The sequence below is a fragment of the Vigna umbellata genome, chromosome 4 (genome assembly GCF_029865625.1).
Source record: "Vigna umbellata cultivar VRB3 chromosome 4, Vumbellata_1.0, whole genome shotgun sequence".
Lineage (NCBI taxonomy): Eukaryota > Viridiplantae > Streptophyta > Magnoliopsida > Fabales > Fabaceae > Vigna > Vigna umbellata.
This window is the reverse complement of record NC_142168.1, coordinates 68,024,680-68,042,158: the sequence shown is the minus strand read 5'-3', so window position 1 is coordinate 68,042,158 and position 17,479 is coordinate 68,024,680. Positions and strand designations below refer to the sequence as shown.

General features: G+C 35.4%; 1 protein-coding gene and 1 non-coding gene across 2 annotated transcripts; one reads left to right on the top strand and one right to left on the bottom strand.

The window, feature by feature from the left end:
- Positions 1-2,977: 2,977 nt before the first annotated feature.
- LOC148201050 (putative disease resistance protein At4g19060) lies at positions 2,978-5,693 on the bottom strand. The gene is made up of 4 exons (XM_088113122.1): positions 5,600-5,693; positions 3,769-3,973; positions 3,333-3,712; positions 2,978-3,288 (listed from the first exon to the last, which is right to left on the bottom strand). Exons 1-4 carry the CDS (start codon positions 5,691-5,693, stop codon positions 2,978-2,980), a joined length of 990 nt encoding a protein of 329 aa, XP_087969248.1.
- Positions 5,694-9,986: 4,293 nt separating this feature from the next.
- Positions 9,987-10,073, top strand: LOC148201049 (small nucleolar RNA R44/J54/Z268 family). The gene has a single exon (XR_015786424.1). It is a non-coding gene; the product is annotated as a small nucleolar RNA R44/J54/Z268 family (small nucleolar RNA).
- The last annotated feature ends 7,406 nt before the right edge of the window (positions 10,074-17,479 follow it).

Below are 17,479 nucleotides of genomic sequence, written 5' to 3'. Positions count from 1 at the left end.
GCCTCCTGCATTTTACTATCTGAATCTTCACCATCTTCTTTTTCTTTGAAAAGAATTCGACCACAGCGATTGCTACAAAACACCGAGGCAGAAAAAATTAGCAGATTAAAAGAAAAAAAAAATATAAATGTAATGAATTATATAACATGATTGAAACTTTTAAAACATAATTACCACGGATAAAACTTTCAACCATGTTCGATAAAACATAATATATATAAATATTGATGAAATATAGGAAGAGTGATAGGTTAGAGTTTTTTGTTTTTGACAGTGGTGTTAAATTAAGAACATTTGAAGTCATTGGTCTGTGTATATGAATGTATATCCTCACTCTAAGGTTTTGAGAGGGGATTATTACCCTTTTGAAGAACTGAATGAATTCTCGAAACCTCTCGCACGTGTCCATTGCCCGAGACAGAAAATTAGATGTGGGCCTCCTAGTGTTCTTTTCAAGCTCATTGTTCCTCCTTTTTCTTTTTCCATTTTCCTTTCTCCAGTAGCAATATTTTTTCCTCCTGCTAAAGAAGACAGTGGCCTCATCACACGTGTCTAGGAACCTTGACATCATGGTAGGTTGCATGATCGAGACGTATAACATGTAATCCGACAAAATCTTATTAAAACGCCGCAGTTCAATATCACAATTTTCACCATCACCGTTTTCCGTGCTCGAGATCTTCACCATTTTTTTCTTTCTTTATCTGCTCATCATTTTCGTTTTATCCTCTTTCTTTTTCGCTTCTCATCTTTCTCTTCCTCTTCATAGAACAAGAGATTAGTGGCAATATGCCACAGAATTAGGCCCTTGTAAAAGGTGAATTCATTGCGTTCCAAATAACGCATGAACTTGTTCAGATCCTCTCTTGATAGATCATCCTCCTGGATAACCCCTCACCTCTAGAGGAACATATTATTTGAATACTTTGAACATCTTCTGCATCCCTAGATTTTCTTTTCAACTCGTTAAATATAAATATCCAAAGCTTCTGCAGCAATGGCCTCTTGTGTTAGTATTTTGTAGCTTGATTTAGTCCCACCTTACTTTCCATTTTGCTATATAAGCAATATTAAGTAAGATTTACAAATGCACCAAATAAATATATTTCCTAGACGTAAACATACACATTATAACCCAATCACGTTAAATTGTAGAGCTGTTTATTTTTCTCTTCCATTCTTTTATTGTCTTGTTTCTAATAATTGGTATCAAGAGCTATGCTTTGCGATTGTAACATTGTCTAATCTTCCATATCAAAAATAGTTGGTTCTTATCACAATGACTTCGGGTTCTCGAAGATGCAAATAGAGGACTACCAACAGACACTTGAGGGCTGATTTGATGTAGACGTTATCAAATATGTATGAGAAACCATCCACAACAAATAAAGTGTATTTGATTCACAAATTTGTCAACTTGAAAATGGTGAAGGTAACAAAGTTATTCGTCATATTAATGAATTTAATACAATTATTGCACAGTTGGAATCAGTGTAAATAACTTTTATCTTTGGGCTTTATGTTAGGGTTTATAAGTTTTCTTAAACTTATCTACATATATATAGAGGTACCAAAGGCTAATATATACACTTTTGAGTCATATTATATGCATTTTGATTCTTTAAGAAAAATTTTCTTGCTTCTTTGATTAAAACTTTTATTCTTATAAAGATTATAATCTTTGTAGCGAATCTTTACGTGACTTTATTAATATGCTAGATTGTAGTATTTCTGTCGATATCTTTATTTATTTAATTTATTTAATGAGATATTCGTAACCTTATTTTTATTTGTATTTATTATTCTATTTATTTAATGAGATGATCAATATTATTTTGATTTATTATTTTGATTTATTTAATTTATTTACTTAATTTATTTACGTTAGAGGTTCATAATCTCATTTTAATTATTATTTTGATTTGATTGAGGTAACCCTCACCTGATTCTTTTAATACCTTCAACTATATGATGGTTTTAGTTGTTCATCTATATTGTTTGGGTTTAATATTTAGTAATTGTTGTAAATATATATAGATATATATATATATATATATTAATAAAATGATAAATAAAATTTGATGTATTAGTTAGAGGTATAATCTTGGAAATTTAAATGAGTAGCTATTAGTTCATTATTCCTAAATAATATGACTTATAATTGGAAGTGTATCTTTGTAGATTTAAATGAGTATATTATTAGCTCATTTATTCTGACTTGCCACTATGAGGAAATTTATTTGAATTTTTATAATGATATTATAGAATAAAATCAATAAATTTATCTAGAATTTTGATGTATTGTTTTGATATATAAGAGGTTACACCCGAAACTAATTTCTTAATTAAAGTATTAGCCTTAGCCATTATTTTTAAATATTACTTTAATTTGCATTTGCTTAATGATATTAACTTCAGAAAAAAAATTCATACAAAAATACCTCCATGTTCGAAGAATATAGTATGAACGTAGGTTAGCAAGACATTATAGTATGAACGTAGGTTATCTCTAATAAATTGTGTGCTTTGTATATGAATTGGATTTGGGACAGTATACCTCTTTTTTTATTGAAAAAAAAAGCACTTACAGAATCCTTTCACCTCAATCTATTTTTCTTCTTGAAGCGCAATCGCTTTAATTTTCTCCATGTGTAGTCTTTCAAAATACAACTTTTGAAGTCATTTACGTTTCTGCATTTACTCGTCAATTTTCATTTGCATGCATTTATGAAACTTTTGAAAGTCTTATATATATATATATTTGCATCTAATACTTTTTTTTGGAAATTTACTTATACAGAAGTTCAGTTGTAAGATGAGAATGAACTTTCCTAAGTTCTTATATCTTTTACATTCATTTTAACCATATCATAAGGATGGTATAAACTTATTGAAAGGACATGAAAATTGATGCTTCTGTTAAAAGTAAATCTCGAAACTAAACAACAAGATCATAAACACGCACTGTATGTATAGATCAATTAGAATCTGACTTTTTGGTGATCTGCTTAGCTATCCAACCTGACATGGTTGCAGCAACATAAGGAATACCATGACAATGATAAGCAACACAGTTAATGTTTTCCTCAGTGATTTTATCTTGTTTTTCCAAACACTTCTTCACAAAGTTCTTCAATTTTTCATCACCCCAAGGCTTAAGATGAATCAAATTCTCTTCACGCACCAATTTAGTAGTCACTTCCTTTTGTCTGCTGGTGACAATGACAGCACCACCAGTTTCTTTGGGCAAGGCTTGGGAAAAGAGTTCTTTGCTCGTATCACCACCATCTTGATCAACACAGAACAAATTATTAAACCAATCGTTGCAATGCCACACAGCATCAACACAATCAAGTACTTCTTCTGATCCAAGAGTTTATCATGAAGATTTTTCACCAGCCACTTATCTTCAGGTTCCTCCGCCAATAGATCAGGATCATCATCCAAAAGTGCCAACATCTCCTTAACAATCCTAATATCCATTTCTTCTTTTGATTGCAAGTCGTACAAACACACCCATATGGGCTTCTTGTACTTGTCTTTGACTCGTGGATCACTCAGAACCATTTTGGCAAGAGTGGTCTTTCCCGTGCCACACATTCCATGAACACCAATGGCCTTGAACCCATTATTGGATTCAAGCCATGTCACAATCTTTTCCATTTCTCCATCGAATACTGAAAGGTCTGGTGCATCATTTCCTGTGGGGTACCTGCATGAAGAGAACAAGGGGAAGGTTGAGTATTCATTAATATATTTTTGGAGTGCCTCCCTTCATGGAGATTCTTCTTGATACTTTTCAACACGTTCTCGTTGGCACGTTCCACTGGATCAAAACGTGAGAACATGGAGAAGGTTTTCTTGTTTGCACGACACTCGGCAATTGCATGATCCAGTTGGTACAAAATACTTAGGGACTCAACAGGTGGAGGTGACCAGAATCCTTTGTACTCTGAGAATTCTGCTTCTATTTCTTTCAATAGGAAGAGATAGATGTAGGTGATAGGTTAAATCACTATCTTTGAAAAATTCCAAGAAGTTTTCTTTAAGGATTTCAGCAGTGTCTGAGGCCATGATTGAAGGAGGGAGCTAGGATGGTAATGATGATTGAGAGTAAGAAAATGATGAATGTTTTTTTTTCACTTTTGTTTTCCAACTTGTGGTGTTGAAATGAAGAAGGCAATAGTATTGTTTGTTTGTCTCATATCTATCACCAAAACTATAAGCTTGGAATTATATTCTTTTCTTGGAACGATGTAACAGATATTTCATCTTTTCTCTTCGAGGGAAATGAATGATTCCATTTCCACGGTTGAAAACCAAACCAAACTGAAACATGCAATAGAGATTCTGACTACAGGATTTATTAGTTTTAGGAGCATTTTCATAATATATTTAATAAAAATGTTACTATAGCAATATTGTAATATTGTTAAACACATATTACTTTAGATAAATTAATTTACCGTGTAATATTATTTTAGCAAACTGTTAGTAACATATAAGAAATTAATTAAATATATATTACTTTAGAGATTAATATTATAGTAATTGAATTAAAATTATTTTATAAACTAAAAATTACTATATCTAAAATGATTTTTATTATTAATAAAAGTTTATAATATATTAGAAATTTATTTTTAATAATTAGTGATCATTAAAAAGTATTTTTTTATTTAGAAATAATTTTTTAATCCCTCATTGTGATATAAATGGAAATTAATTTTTAGTCATTTTAATCTATTTTAGTGACTAATTTTAGTCAATTCAAATAATAATAAAATTAAAAACTAAATTTTTAGTTTTAAATTATCGTATTATTAAAGACTTAAATCTTTTTCTTTATGGTCTAGATTTAGATATTGATTCTGTGTAACAAAATTTTATAATTGGGAGCCATCGCAATGGAAACCATGCAAAAGAAGGAAACGGGGATTTCATGGTGGTTGAAGTTGCAATAAAATGTTTTTAGAAATTTTAAAATGTTTATTTTAAGGTTTAATAGCAATTTTGTCCTAGTTTCGTTGACAAATCAAATCTCGTTTTAAAAGTGTTTGAAATGGATCCTCACTTTTAAAATTTTGAGTCAAATTAGTCCTTCCGTTAAATAGAAACAAACGGCTTAAGAGTTTGATGATTTGGCAAAAGACATGTTATTTTATAGATATATTTATGCTAACGTGTTAGTGAATGGGTGCATAGATGAAATTTAGAGGTGCACTTGATATTTTCTAGGCGAGGCCCAAGCCTTCTAGGTTTCTTTTTTTCTTTTTCAGAAACGAAGGTCTCTTCTCCACCACAACTCTACCTCCGCATGACCAACGCCGCCGTGCCTTCCTGGACGACCAAAACTGTCGCCGACGCACCGATCGTTGCTAGAGACACCGCCAGCCACTACAGCGTTCCTCCCTCCGTGCGCACTTGATGACGTCGTTGCCGCTACCATTAGGTTCCGATTCTGAGTAAACGCCGTCTGCGAAACGCTGCGTCCTGCGGAGCAAATCGCGTGTTTCTCCTCTTCGAATCGCAAACACAAATCGCAACTCGTCCTGAGCTCCTAATTCCTCCGCTTCACTTCAGCCTCTGATAGCATCACCGTCGAAGTGAAAGGCGTAAAGGTAAGGGATTTCGCCCCCTTTGTCCCCCATTTTCTGCGCCATCCACCACAGCTTGAACCGGAAGCACGCCATGAACCTCACATCCCTCAAGTTCCTAACGAAACTACGTGTCTGCTATCTTCCTTCTCTATATCCACTCCCTAGAAACATTCCTTCTACCGTGGATGTCTCCACCACGTTCTCCTGTATTCCTGTCAGAATCGTTCGTCCTTCACCACCAGCTTCCCCTCCGAAACGCAACAACAGATTTTATTGTCATCTCTTCAGCTCCCTCTACGCTCCTGTAATCAAACCAATTTTTCATCTGTCCAATGGAACTGAAATGAAATTTTGAATTTAGGGGTTTTATTAATCAATACCTTGAATGACACCACTGGAAACACTTGATTAAAAAAATGTTTGCGAATTCGAAAACATGGAGATGGAAAATTGCTTTAGCAACATAAAAAAACGACTGGATAAATAAAACGGAACAAAAAAGACAATATTAAGATGATGATGAGGGGTCTTTACTCTTTCATTCACTAACACACGTCAGCATAAATATATTTATAAAATAACATGTTAGCATTGTTTTCTGCCAAATCATCAAACCCTTAACACCGTTTGTTTATATTTAACGGAAGGGACTAATTTGACTCAAAATTTTAAAAGTGGGGATCTATTTCAAACACTTTTAAAATGAGGACTAAATTGAGATTTGGCAACGAAACTGGGGACAAAATTGGCTATTAAACCTTATTTTAAATATGAGAGTCACTTGATGTATTCTTTTATCAGTGATAAGAAATATATTAATAGAAATATTTGAGTCAATCCTTTTACATAAATATAAGAAAAAATATTGTTCAATCACAAAATAGTACTCCAAGATATAAATTACTAAGAGTAGACCTACTCGTCTTAAAAATTCTAAGTTACCTTACTTCTCCTTTATATACCTTATATAATATAGGGTCTCGATATTTTGACAACCAATTTTTAACACACTTTCGACAACGTCACGTGTCAGCATTTGATTGACCAGTTTCAATTATTTTTTTAATAAAAATCTGACGTCAAAATGGGTTAAGGGTTAACTTTTTCTCATGCTTCCAAAAAATACCTTTATTTCTTTATCTCTCCAGATTGTGTTTCTGCGTTTTGGTTCACCATTCTCTTTCTATTTTCTCATTCTCCTCTTTCTTAGCATTAAGCAAAACCCTTGGCATTCTCCAACTTTGCCTCATGTTCATCGTTCTCTCGTGGCTCCTCATTTCCTTTGGCTCCTCATTTGCGTGGGACGAACCCAAAGTTCTTTCTTCTCATTTTAGTCCTCCATTTCGTTCGCTCTCATATTCCTCATTGTGCATAATGGTATTCTCTGTTGACCATGGTGGTTCGAGCAAGGTAAATGGGTTTATCCATTTTCTTCATTGCGTTTTGGGTTTGGCATTGGGTTTTCGTTGTTGTGTTTAATTTTTTTTTTTCGTTTAAGGGAGTTGGCCCTTTCTTATTTTGGTCTCTTTGATGCAGTTGTGTGTTCGTCATTCTTTTTCACAAAGTATGTTTGTGCTTTGAAGAGAAGAATAAAATGAGAAATGTACAAAGTACGTCTCGTGCAGAATCCGACATGAACACGACCTTTGTTAGCTCGGGAGGCATGTACAACAACCAACCCAGTGTGCAGAGGTTTATGAGGGTCGGATCGCGAAAGTGTTACAAGAACAAGGCGCTTAGAACCCCATACACAGGAAATATAGCGAAACACGAGTGATTTTTGTATTGAATTGTTATATAAAGGAATACAAAATTGTTCACAGATGAACAAATAAGTTTATTGTACCGAATTTTTTTAATGAAATAAAAGATGAAACTTTACTTCAGTTGGTTATTATTAATGTTAATTGAAGTTTTAATGTCTTTGTTATTGTCATTGTCAGATGTGTTGTTGTTTGGAATGTGAATAAACAAAGTGGCCAATGCAATTGACTACCATCCATGAATAATGATATCACCAATTTTCATTGCATCTATGGCATGCGTTGCCTATTTTGCCTCTTGTAATAGATTACAATGAGCTTGTAAACGATTACACGAACAAAATTGTGGTTTTGTACAAAAACCTGTGCTGTAGGAGCCAATTGTGGCCGCACAGGTAGGTAGAGACATTTTACGTTATTTTTTCATAATTCTTCAATGGATGAGAGTTGTTTTTTGTGTTTAAGTGTGACTAGAGGGAGAAAACTGAGGTTTGGGCCATTCATGGTGAAGAAAAGACCCAATGTTGGTGTCAAGGTCAAGTTGGTTTAAGTCCTGAAACAAGTGTAGGCCATTTTGTGCCTTGTAATTGATTTGAAGGGCCTTGTAAACGATTACATGAACCAAAATCCGGTTTTGTACAAAACCTTGTGCTACAAGAGCCAGCTGTCGGCCATAAATAACCAAAGACAATTTGAGTGAGATAACATGCTGTCAACTTTGACTTTTGCTGACTATTTTAATCATAATGTTTCTTAGAAACCTCCAAAAGATGTGATTCTTTTTCTATTAGAAAATAGACTCAAAACTATTTCCAATGACTACTAATTTGTGATTTTTGGACATTTGAGTAGGTGCAATTAATTCGTTAAAGTTAACATTTTACACATTCCTGCCACCTCTGACCTTTGCTGATTGTTTTGCTCATAACTTTCTTCACAAAACTTCAAATCAATTGATTCTTATTTTGTTCGAATCTAGACTCAAAGAGCTTTCAAATGACTATCAACCCATAATTTTTAGACCACCGTAATAGATGCACTTAATTTCCCAAAAAAACGTTTTTCTAAGCTCCTTAAAGTTAATGCTTTATATATTTCTGCCAACTTTGACCTTTGCTGGTTGTTTTTCTTATAATTTTCTCCACCAAATAAGTAGCCAAAAATATTTTACATTATTTTTTCATATTTCTTGAATGGATGAGAGTTCTTTGTAATGTTTAAGTGTGAGTAGAGCCTGAAGGCTAGGTTTTGGGGTGTCCTTGGTGGGGGAAAGACCCGATGTTGGTGTCATGACCAAGTTAGCATGTTGTGAACTTTGACCTTTGCTGGTTATTTTAATGATAACTTTTCTCACCGACCCCCAAATGATGTTATTATTTTTTAATTAGAAAATAAACTCAAAAAGATTTCCAATGACTACTAATTTGTAATTTTTGGACATCTGAGTAGGTACAATTTATTACTTAAAGTTAACGCTTTATATATTCCTGCCAACTCTGACCTTTGCTGGTTGTTTTGCTCATAACTTTTTTCACCGAACTCAAAATGAGTTGATTCTTGCATAACGCCAACCAAGGCATAAAAGTCGCGTCACTTCATCAGGTCCAACTACAAAATCAGGTTTTTTTTACAATGAGATACTACCTCGCTCCTTGCGCTGCTTGCTCCAAGCCCTGCCACGCCGCCACTGGGAGCCACCAGCACCTCGTCGTGTTCGACGGCTGCGAGCGCGACTTCCACCTTGCCTGCGAGTGTGTCGCCTCTGGAGTGAAGAGCAAGCGGTGGCCGTTGGAAGTGGAGTAGCTTCTCGATAACAACTCTTAGGTTCTAATCCATATCCCCATCCCCAATTTTAGTGCTGCATGGTGAACAATCTCAAATCTACATTGCTTCAGCTGTTATTTCCTTTCTCTCTTTTTTTGTTTTGATTTTTCTTTTTATTTTGAGCGGTCCGGCAGGATTACAGTTCGGTGGTTTGCGTTTTGGCATATTAAGCCGCCGTCGTATCCCCACCACCATCGAACAACTATGGGAAAACCAACCCTTTCTAAGTGGGATGATGCACAAAAGTGGCTTTTGGGGTTGTCAAAAGGAGGAGAGAAAAGTCACTCCAAAAACCGACCAAGAAACTCAAACGCAGATGATTTGAGACTGATAGCTCCTGTGCCATAGAAGGAGCATGATTACTCAAGTAGTGAGAAGGAAGAGGAAGAGGATCAACAAGCCCTGCAGGAGGATTAAAGATCAAGCTAGAGGATTGAGTCCACTAGAAAGTCGAGCAATGACTTGGGATGGGGCAGGTAATTACTTGACTATTGAGCTACTGAATGTATTGAAGGAAAGCTTCTTCTTGGGATGAGATTCATTTCTATGATATAAACTTCGATCTGAGGCATTATCTTTATCTTCTTCGATGATTCGTAAAGTAAAGTTTTTTTAAAACTTCTATTGTTTTGTTTTGTTTTTTTTTATTGTTCTTTTTAATATCTCTTAGCATGATTGAATTGCAATTGTGATGTTGTTGCTCTAAGTTACTGTGTGCGAACATGGCTTGTGATCTAGCTTCTGCTGTCTAGTGTGAATATTAAAAGATCACAATTAGAGACTCTAAATGTTTTAGTCATACGCAGATGACGAAAAAATAGACAAGGACATCAGCACTCCAAAGGAGAATGTTGACTTCGTCTAATGGGAATCTCTCTGATGCGTTTGTGTTTATTTTGTAACTTTTTTTAAGGAAGGATTTGCACGGGTTGTTTCAAGTTCCATTATACGATTTGCAAGTGACGATAACTTAGACAGGGACATCAGCACTTATGCTAAGGACGGTGGTTTGTCTTTGGGAATTCTCTGATAACCAATTTTCATGATATAGACTGAGATTATTAACAAGTTAACTTTTGACGGTCCAATGTGTAAGAGCAATATTTATCACTTTTATTAACTGATGAGCAATTTTATACAATTATTTAATTTGATATAACCCCATTTTGGAGTAACCTGCTCTAAATGCTGTGTTGGTAAGTGCATGTGTAATATTGATTTGCTCGTAGTATTGAGATAACTATTCAATCAAAGATAATTGCACATTTCTTATACTACTGGATTTTGACAGTAACCATGACTTTTTTTTTTTCCTTTTTACGGATACATGACGGTTTCATTAAAGATGATATATATATATATATATATATATATATATATATATATAACACTTGTTACTTTTTTATCTTTCTTCTTTATCAAATGTATCATCTATAATATATAGTTTTTTTTCTCTTATGTAGCATGTTGAATTTTTATGGTAGATTTTTCTTTTTTATATACCTAACAGATTTGGAAATCTATGAGGTGGGTCCAACGGAAAGGTAGAAAGAGTAACTTGCGGGTCTTACTAGATTTGATATGAAAATTTCATTATACTTAGCATATGAAATATCAAATACAAACCCAGTATCTCTGTACATGGATCTAAATCAATGGTGGAGATGTTGAGGGTTTATTCCAATGTGAGGGTTATTCCAATGTTGACTGTTAACAAAGTTTGTTTGTTAAACCTTTATTTAGGTTCAAGCGTGAAGAGGTGAAGATTCAAGCCTGGGAAAATCACCAAATTAAAGGTAAGGGGAGTTAACATTTTTTTTAGGCTTAATAGCCTATTTTGTCTCCAGTTTCTTTGGATTGTGTCATTAAGTCTCTTGTTTTAAAAAATTGTCCACTTGGTTCTTAGTAAACAAACAGAATTAATGAATTGATGATATCACAGAAGATAGTGGTAACGTGTCATTTTTAAGTTGTATGGATGGTGACATGTTAAGTAATTAGAAATCACTAAATGTTTAGCAATTCTTAATTAACTCCAAAATCTTAATCTGATACATAGGATTGAATCTAAATTAACTTTCAAATGGATACTCACGCTTTTAGGAATTCAGATTTTCTTTTCTCAACTTTTGGTTTTTGAAAATCCTTGGCTTGTTTTTATTTTCTCTCGATCAACCCATTTTGGGTTGGTTCTTCTTCGCGCAATAAGCATGGCAAGGAGGAGGCCTTCGTCTTCTCCGTTTCGATTTGAGTTCGTTTTCGGCATAAGAGGGAGACACCTTTCTTGTCCCCATCTCCGTTGATGTTTCAATCTTGCAAAGTATCCTTCTTCTTCTTCTTCTTCCCATTCTGGTTCGTTTTGTAGGGAGGGAGGCTAGATCCGGTGGCTCAGACATGACTCATCTCCACGATGTGTGGGTTCGTTCACTGGATCTTTACAGCGGAGAGGGTCTTAGTTAGTGGACGTTTTCGTGGTAGTGCATGGCGTTGACTCATCTCCTTCTCTAATTCGACATTGTAGAGGACTTTTTTTCTTTCCCTATGCTTTGTTCCTGGCTAGAGTTTATGAAATATGAAATTTGGGGATTTTGGAATCTAGTTCTTACGATTGGGGTTTTCCTTGGGTATTTAAGTATGCGAATTGTGTTTCTTGAATCTTCTGTGCAGGTTGCGCGATTTGTGGGCAAAAGGGTTGATTTGGGAATCTTTGGTTCTTCCGTGTTATCGCGAATGGGTGGGGATTTTGTTCTTCTCTACGGTTTAGGGTTCGATCAGGGTCTTGGTTATTCTTGGAATTCTTGGTTTGTTTGATGCAGAAGGCTTTTGCGCGGAGGGACTTAGTGGCTGTTGTGAGTTTGGGTTTCTCTTGGTCGTGGAAGAGGGTTCGGGTTAGAATGGCGGTGTCAATTCCTTGGCGGTGACGAGGAGTCATGGTAGTCCGGTGATGTAACTAGTGATCTTGGTTGGGTAGTTGAACCTAATTGAGGGAAGCCCAGAGATAAATTTGGGTTGGATACTGAAACTGCAATGGCATAAAACAAAAGAAATAATAAGAAATTTAATTGCGTTGTAGGCCCAGAGTCTATACGCTACCTCAACCTCTATTTACTTAACACGTCATCACACATACAACTTAAAATGACATGTTACCACTATCTTCCGTCATATCATCAATTCATTAACTCTGTTTCTTTTTAACGGAAGGGACGACGTTGACACAAAATTTACTAAGAAAAAATTAAGTAGACACTTTTTTAAAACAAGAAACCTAATTGACACAATCCAAAACTAGGGACAAAATAGGCTATCAAGCCTTTTATATATATATATATATATATATATATATATATGTATGAGTTTTGTTTTATTAAATCTCATGTTTATTCCATTCTGGTCATGTGCCACAGAGTCTTGGAGTGCTACATGTATTTCTGAGTTGGCTTATAACCCAATATCATGATTGCATCTGTTTTAACAGGTTGGATAAATCTATGAATTGTAATTATGAAGCAATAATGTTATTATGGGGTTAGGGTTTTGTATATGAGGTAATATATATATATATATATATATATATATATATATATATATATTGGTATGGGCATTTTCCCTTCTAAAACGGGGCTATTATGAGTTCGTGGATGACACCAGGTATGTTGCGTGTTGCTTTTTATGCGTTTTAGGGTATATCGATCATGCATCGAGTTATTATTATCATAATTTCCATGTGTCGGGTTGTTTTATGCATTTTCATAGCCATGAAAACAATGCATCGAAAAGTAAAAGAAACGAAACCAAAATTCCAAGGGCCTTCCCTCTCCAAAATAAAGTCATGCACCGAAAAGGTAAAGGGAAGAAAAAAATAAAAAGGAAGCCAAACTTTTCCTCTTATTCACTTGAAGAAAACAAAGCTTTTTCATGTTTTTATTTTTCTCTCTCCAAAGACAAGTCATGATAGCCCGCACACACACATTAACCCCTAGGCCAAGGTTCCATTCACTGATAATATATTGCAAACAACACTACTTAAGCCCTTTTTTCAAGCATTTTCGAAAATCAAAATAAAAATCAATATTAATTAATTTTTATTCACTTTCTTAACACTTTTTTCACACAAATACACACTATAATTAATTATTTAATCACACAAAATATAATAATAAAATAAAAAGATATTTTTATTTTCTATGGATTTTACCTATCACGAATTGTATACATGAGGTTATGTGATGGAGGACTATCTAAGCTTAACATAGGACCTTTAACAAGAACCATGTCCAAGAGAATCCAAGAGGAAGAGGGAGCACTCAATACCTTACTCTTATGGAGTATTACTTACTAAGTCCTCTTTCTCTTTGCTAAATACTTTTGCATTGCTTTTGTAGAATATTAATAAAAGGGAGGAACCATGTCTATGCAACTCCAAAAGGCTGCCACGTAAGCAAACCAAAGAAGAACAAATGGATGGTTGGTGCCCACGGCCTTTGCACTATGTCAACGCCCAAAGATAGCAACTCCATCTTCTCCAAATGCTTTGCTGAGTTGGCAACTATAGCTTGCTCCCCAAGCTTCCTCCATCTGTTTTATAGCATGTGCATCTTTAAAATAACTTGCACAATACGTTTTAGAAGCTCTCCTTCTTCTATAAATAGAGAGTTTCATCACTTGTAAATGCAACTTGATTTGAAGTAAGGAAATGCTGGCAATTTTCAACTTTTACTCTCAAGTTCAACCTTGTGCATTGTTATCTTGCACCTCCTCTAGCTTCTTTCCCCTTTGGAAAGCCTATTGAGCTAGAACTCTACCAAACAACCACTCTAAAACACTTCCAGCATCTTCACAAACACCTTGCATGCGTCCATAAACTCCACTGCATTTCATTCAATCCGCTGCCAGTTCTCTGCTTCGGGAAGCTTCTTCTGCATTTCCTGGAGTTGCTTCCATCATTTGGCATCAAGAGCCAGCTCGTCCACGCAAGTCTCCAAGAGATATGCCACGTTTTCATTCATTTTTTCACTTTCGTCATGTGTTGTTGTAGTTTTGCCACTGTTTGATTTTTTTCCTTACTTTTGTGGTTTGATTTCGTGTTTGTTGTGGATGTTTGTGTTCATTCACTGTTCCTTAGTGTTTGTTCTTCATTTTAATCGGTGCAAATCATTTGTTTGAGTTCAAATCAAGCTTTATAAATCAATTCTAGTTTCTGTCAAGTCTTGTGCAAATGTTTTTGCAGTTTTACCTCTGTCACAATGTTTAATTCAGTTCAGCTTTGATTTCTTTCTTTTGTCCTTGAATCCAGTGCACTTGCTAGCTATATGTTGATCTATAAAGCAATGACAGTAAGTCAGCTTTGATCATTTGAGCTCACAAGCATGGTACACTGTTTTCCAGTCCACATTCTGCAGAAAAACTCATTTTCTGGTTTGATTTACTATAATTTGTTTCTGTCCAGATTTCTGGATTCTAAAGCTTGAAACAAGTTTGTTTGTTGAGTTCATATATGTTTCAAGTCTTAACAATCCGTAATACACACTGCATTCCAAAATGAGTGTTGAGTTCTTCATAATCTGTTTTCCAAATTCTGCACAATATTTCCAAATCTGGTGCATTAGTTATAACCTGTTTCAGACCAGATTTATTAGTTCTTAAGCTTTGAACAAGTTTCCTTGGTGTTGTTCAGCAGTGTTGGAAGTCTAACAACTCATTTTAATCACAGAATTGCAAAATGACTAGTTGAATTCCTCACACTCTGTTTTCAAATTCTGAATCAAAATTCATGTATGGTTTGATCATGTGCACATTGTTTTTGTTCAGATTTATTGATTCTAATGCTTGAGACAAGTTTCTTTGATGAATTTATACATGTTTCAAGTGCTAGAAATCTGTATTCACCACTAAATTTTAAAAACAGTAGTTGAGTTGATCAAAATCTGGTTTCCAAAACAGTGTTGTCACAGTATTTGTCCAGCTTGGCACCGTGCTTGAATCATTGCTTTGTCTTAGGCAATTTAATATCTGCTAGCTTAATTTTTCAAGCTAGATTTAGTTGCTTAGGACCTTGCTTGTTTGTTGATCTATCCAACTTTAAATCCACTTTATTAATCATTCTTGCTGCTGTCTTGTATAGTTTGCTGCATAATAAGCAACTCACATAGTGATTTCGAGTTTTATTGAATTTTTGTGCATTGTAACTATTGGTGCAAGTGTATTTCACCATTTGAAACTTGTTTCAACTGTTGCCTTGGTCCATTTTCATTAAACCTGCAAAATCATAGTTTGACTTCCCATTTTTGCTTGAAATTTGGAACTCAACAAGTCATATTGTGATTCAGTAGACTTTGGCATAGTTTGGTTGTTTCTATACATATATTTGGTGCATCAAAGTTCATCTTTACTGTTCATTTGGTCATTTTTACACCTTTGTGCCAAATCACTTCCTAAAACATCAAATTTCTCTAAATTGGGAAGTGCATTACTGATTTGCTGTTGCAGTATCATTCTTTGTTGTCTAAGTGTTTGTACACACCAAAATTGATGAGATAAACTTGTTTGACATATCATTGGAACCTTGGATACACTGTCATTCGTTTTGCACATTGTTGTTCCAATTTTTCCAGCCACATTTTTGGTGCAGTATGCATTTCTTTGTTGTTTACTACACTTAAAAAGTTTCAATTTGCAATTTGGATTGGCAAAAGCTAGGGAGTTCTGTTCCAACCATTTTTGACTCATTATACAAGTGAATTCAAATCATTAAAAAGCACATAACCCCTGCAATCTAGTGTTCACGAATCCATACTAGTGCAAAACAAAGTTAAGAACGCGGGTCATATGTCTCGATTTTCAAGAAACCGAAGCATATGTTAAAACGATAGCATTTTTGTAATTTTAACAAACTTATATGCCTCGGTTGTAAGAGAACCGAAGCATAAAAGTGGAATTACCTCAGTTGGTAACAAAACCAAGCCGTAATGTTCTCACTATTACCCTGCTTCTAACCAACCGAGGTCGAAAGGTTCTCAGATTTCAAAATGAAAACCCTTCTCACGTAGCCTTGGTATCTCCAATTCTTTTTTTTCTCTTCTTTCTCTTCATCATGTGAAATCAGAAGCTTGAAGCTTCTACACTTTTTCTTCATCGCGGCAGACTCAACATTGGCGGCGAGCACGGTGAGGCACGACGAGCGCAGCGAGGCACGACGAGTGCGACGAGGCACGGTGAGATCGTGGCGAGGCACAGTAAGGTCACGGCGAGGCATGGTGAGGTCGCGGCGAGGCACGGTGAGGTCGCGGCGAGGCACGGTGAGGTCGCGGCGAGGCATAGTGAGGTCGCGACAAGGCACGATGAGGTCGCGACAAGGCACGGTGAGGTCACGACGAGGACGTCCTGCAGCGGTGGTGTTTCTGTGAGGGTTCAAACTCCAACTTCTTTCTTCTCTCTTCTTATATTGGATCCAGGCCATTGCCGACGGCCGTCCCTTGCGCGATCTGCCGCTAGTGAAGGAAAATCTCACAACAGGCAAGGGGAAGCCGCCGTTGATGCAGATGCAGACGCGAAGGGGAGTTCGGTAGACAACCGGAGCAGGTCAATCGACGACGAATAAGGAAAGCTTCTTCACGAGGAATATGGCGGAGAACGATTCGCAGCGTGAGGGGCTTCTGCCGTCGCAGGGATGGAAGTATGTAGGGTTCAAAGGCTATCACCATTAATTGCTAGAGAAGTTTCATTCTCAAATGTGCTTCAAGGTCCTCATATCTTCTTATTTTTCTGAAATGGGTGGCTTAAAGTTTCTCCCTTTTTTGCGTTTTTAACAAATGTGGGGTTCCTTTTGTTTTCAGACGTGGCCAAATCTTATTCAGAAGGCCAAGGAGGGAGGGTTCCTTTGTTCTCCATTGCAGCATATTGTTCTTCCCAAATTGGGAGCCTCTCAAAATCGTTGTTGTCAGAAGGTCCTTCTAGTGCTCGTAATGGAGACATTTCAATGGATCTTGGTGACGCCTGTGAGCTTCCAGCAATCACTATATTTGATAATCCACTGATGATGCATACACTACAAGAAAAAACGCAATTACATACAACCAAAATTTGTATGTAAGACCTAAAATCCGTATATAAAATAATGTTACATACGGATTATATACGGACAAAAATCCATATATAAAATAATCATAGATAAAGTATATACGGATATATCCGTATATAATTTACATACAAAAAAATCCATATGTAATTTATGTATATAATTATATACGGACAAATCCATATATAATTTCTATATATAATTATATACGGATA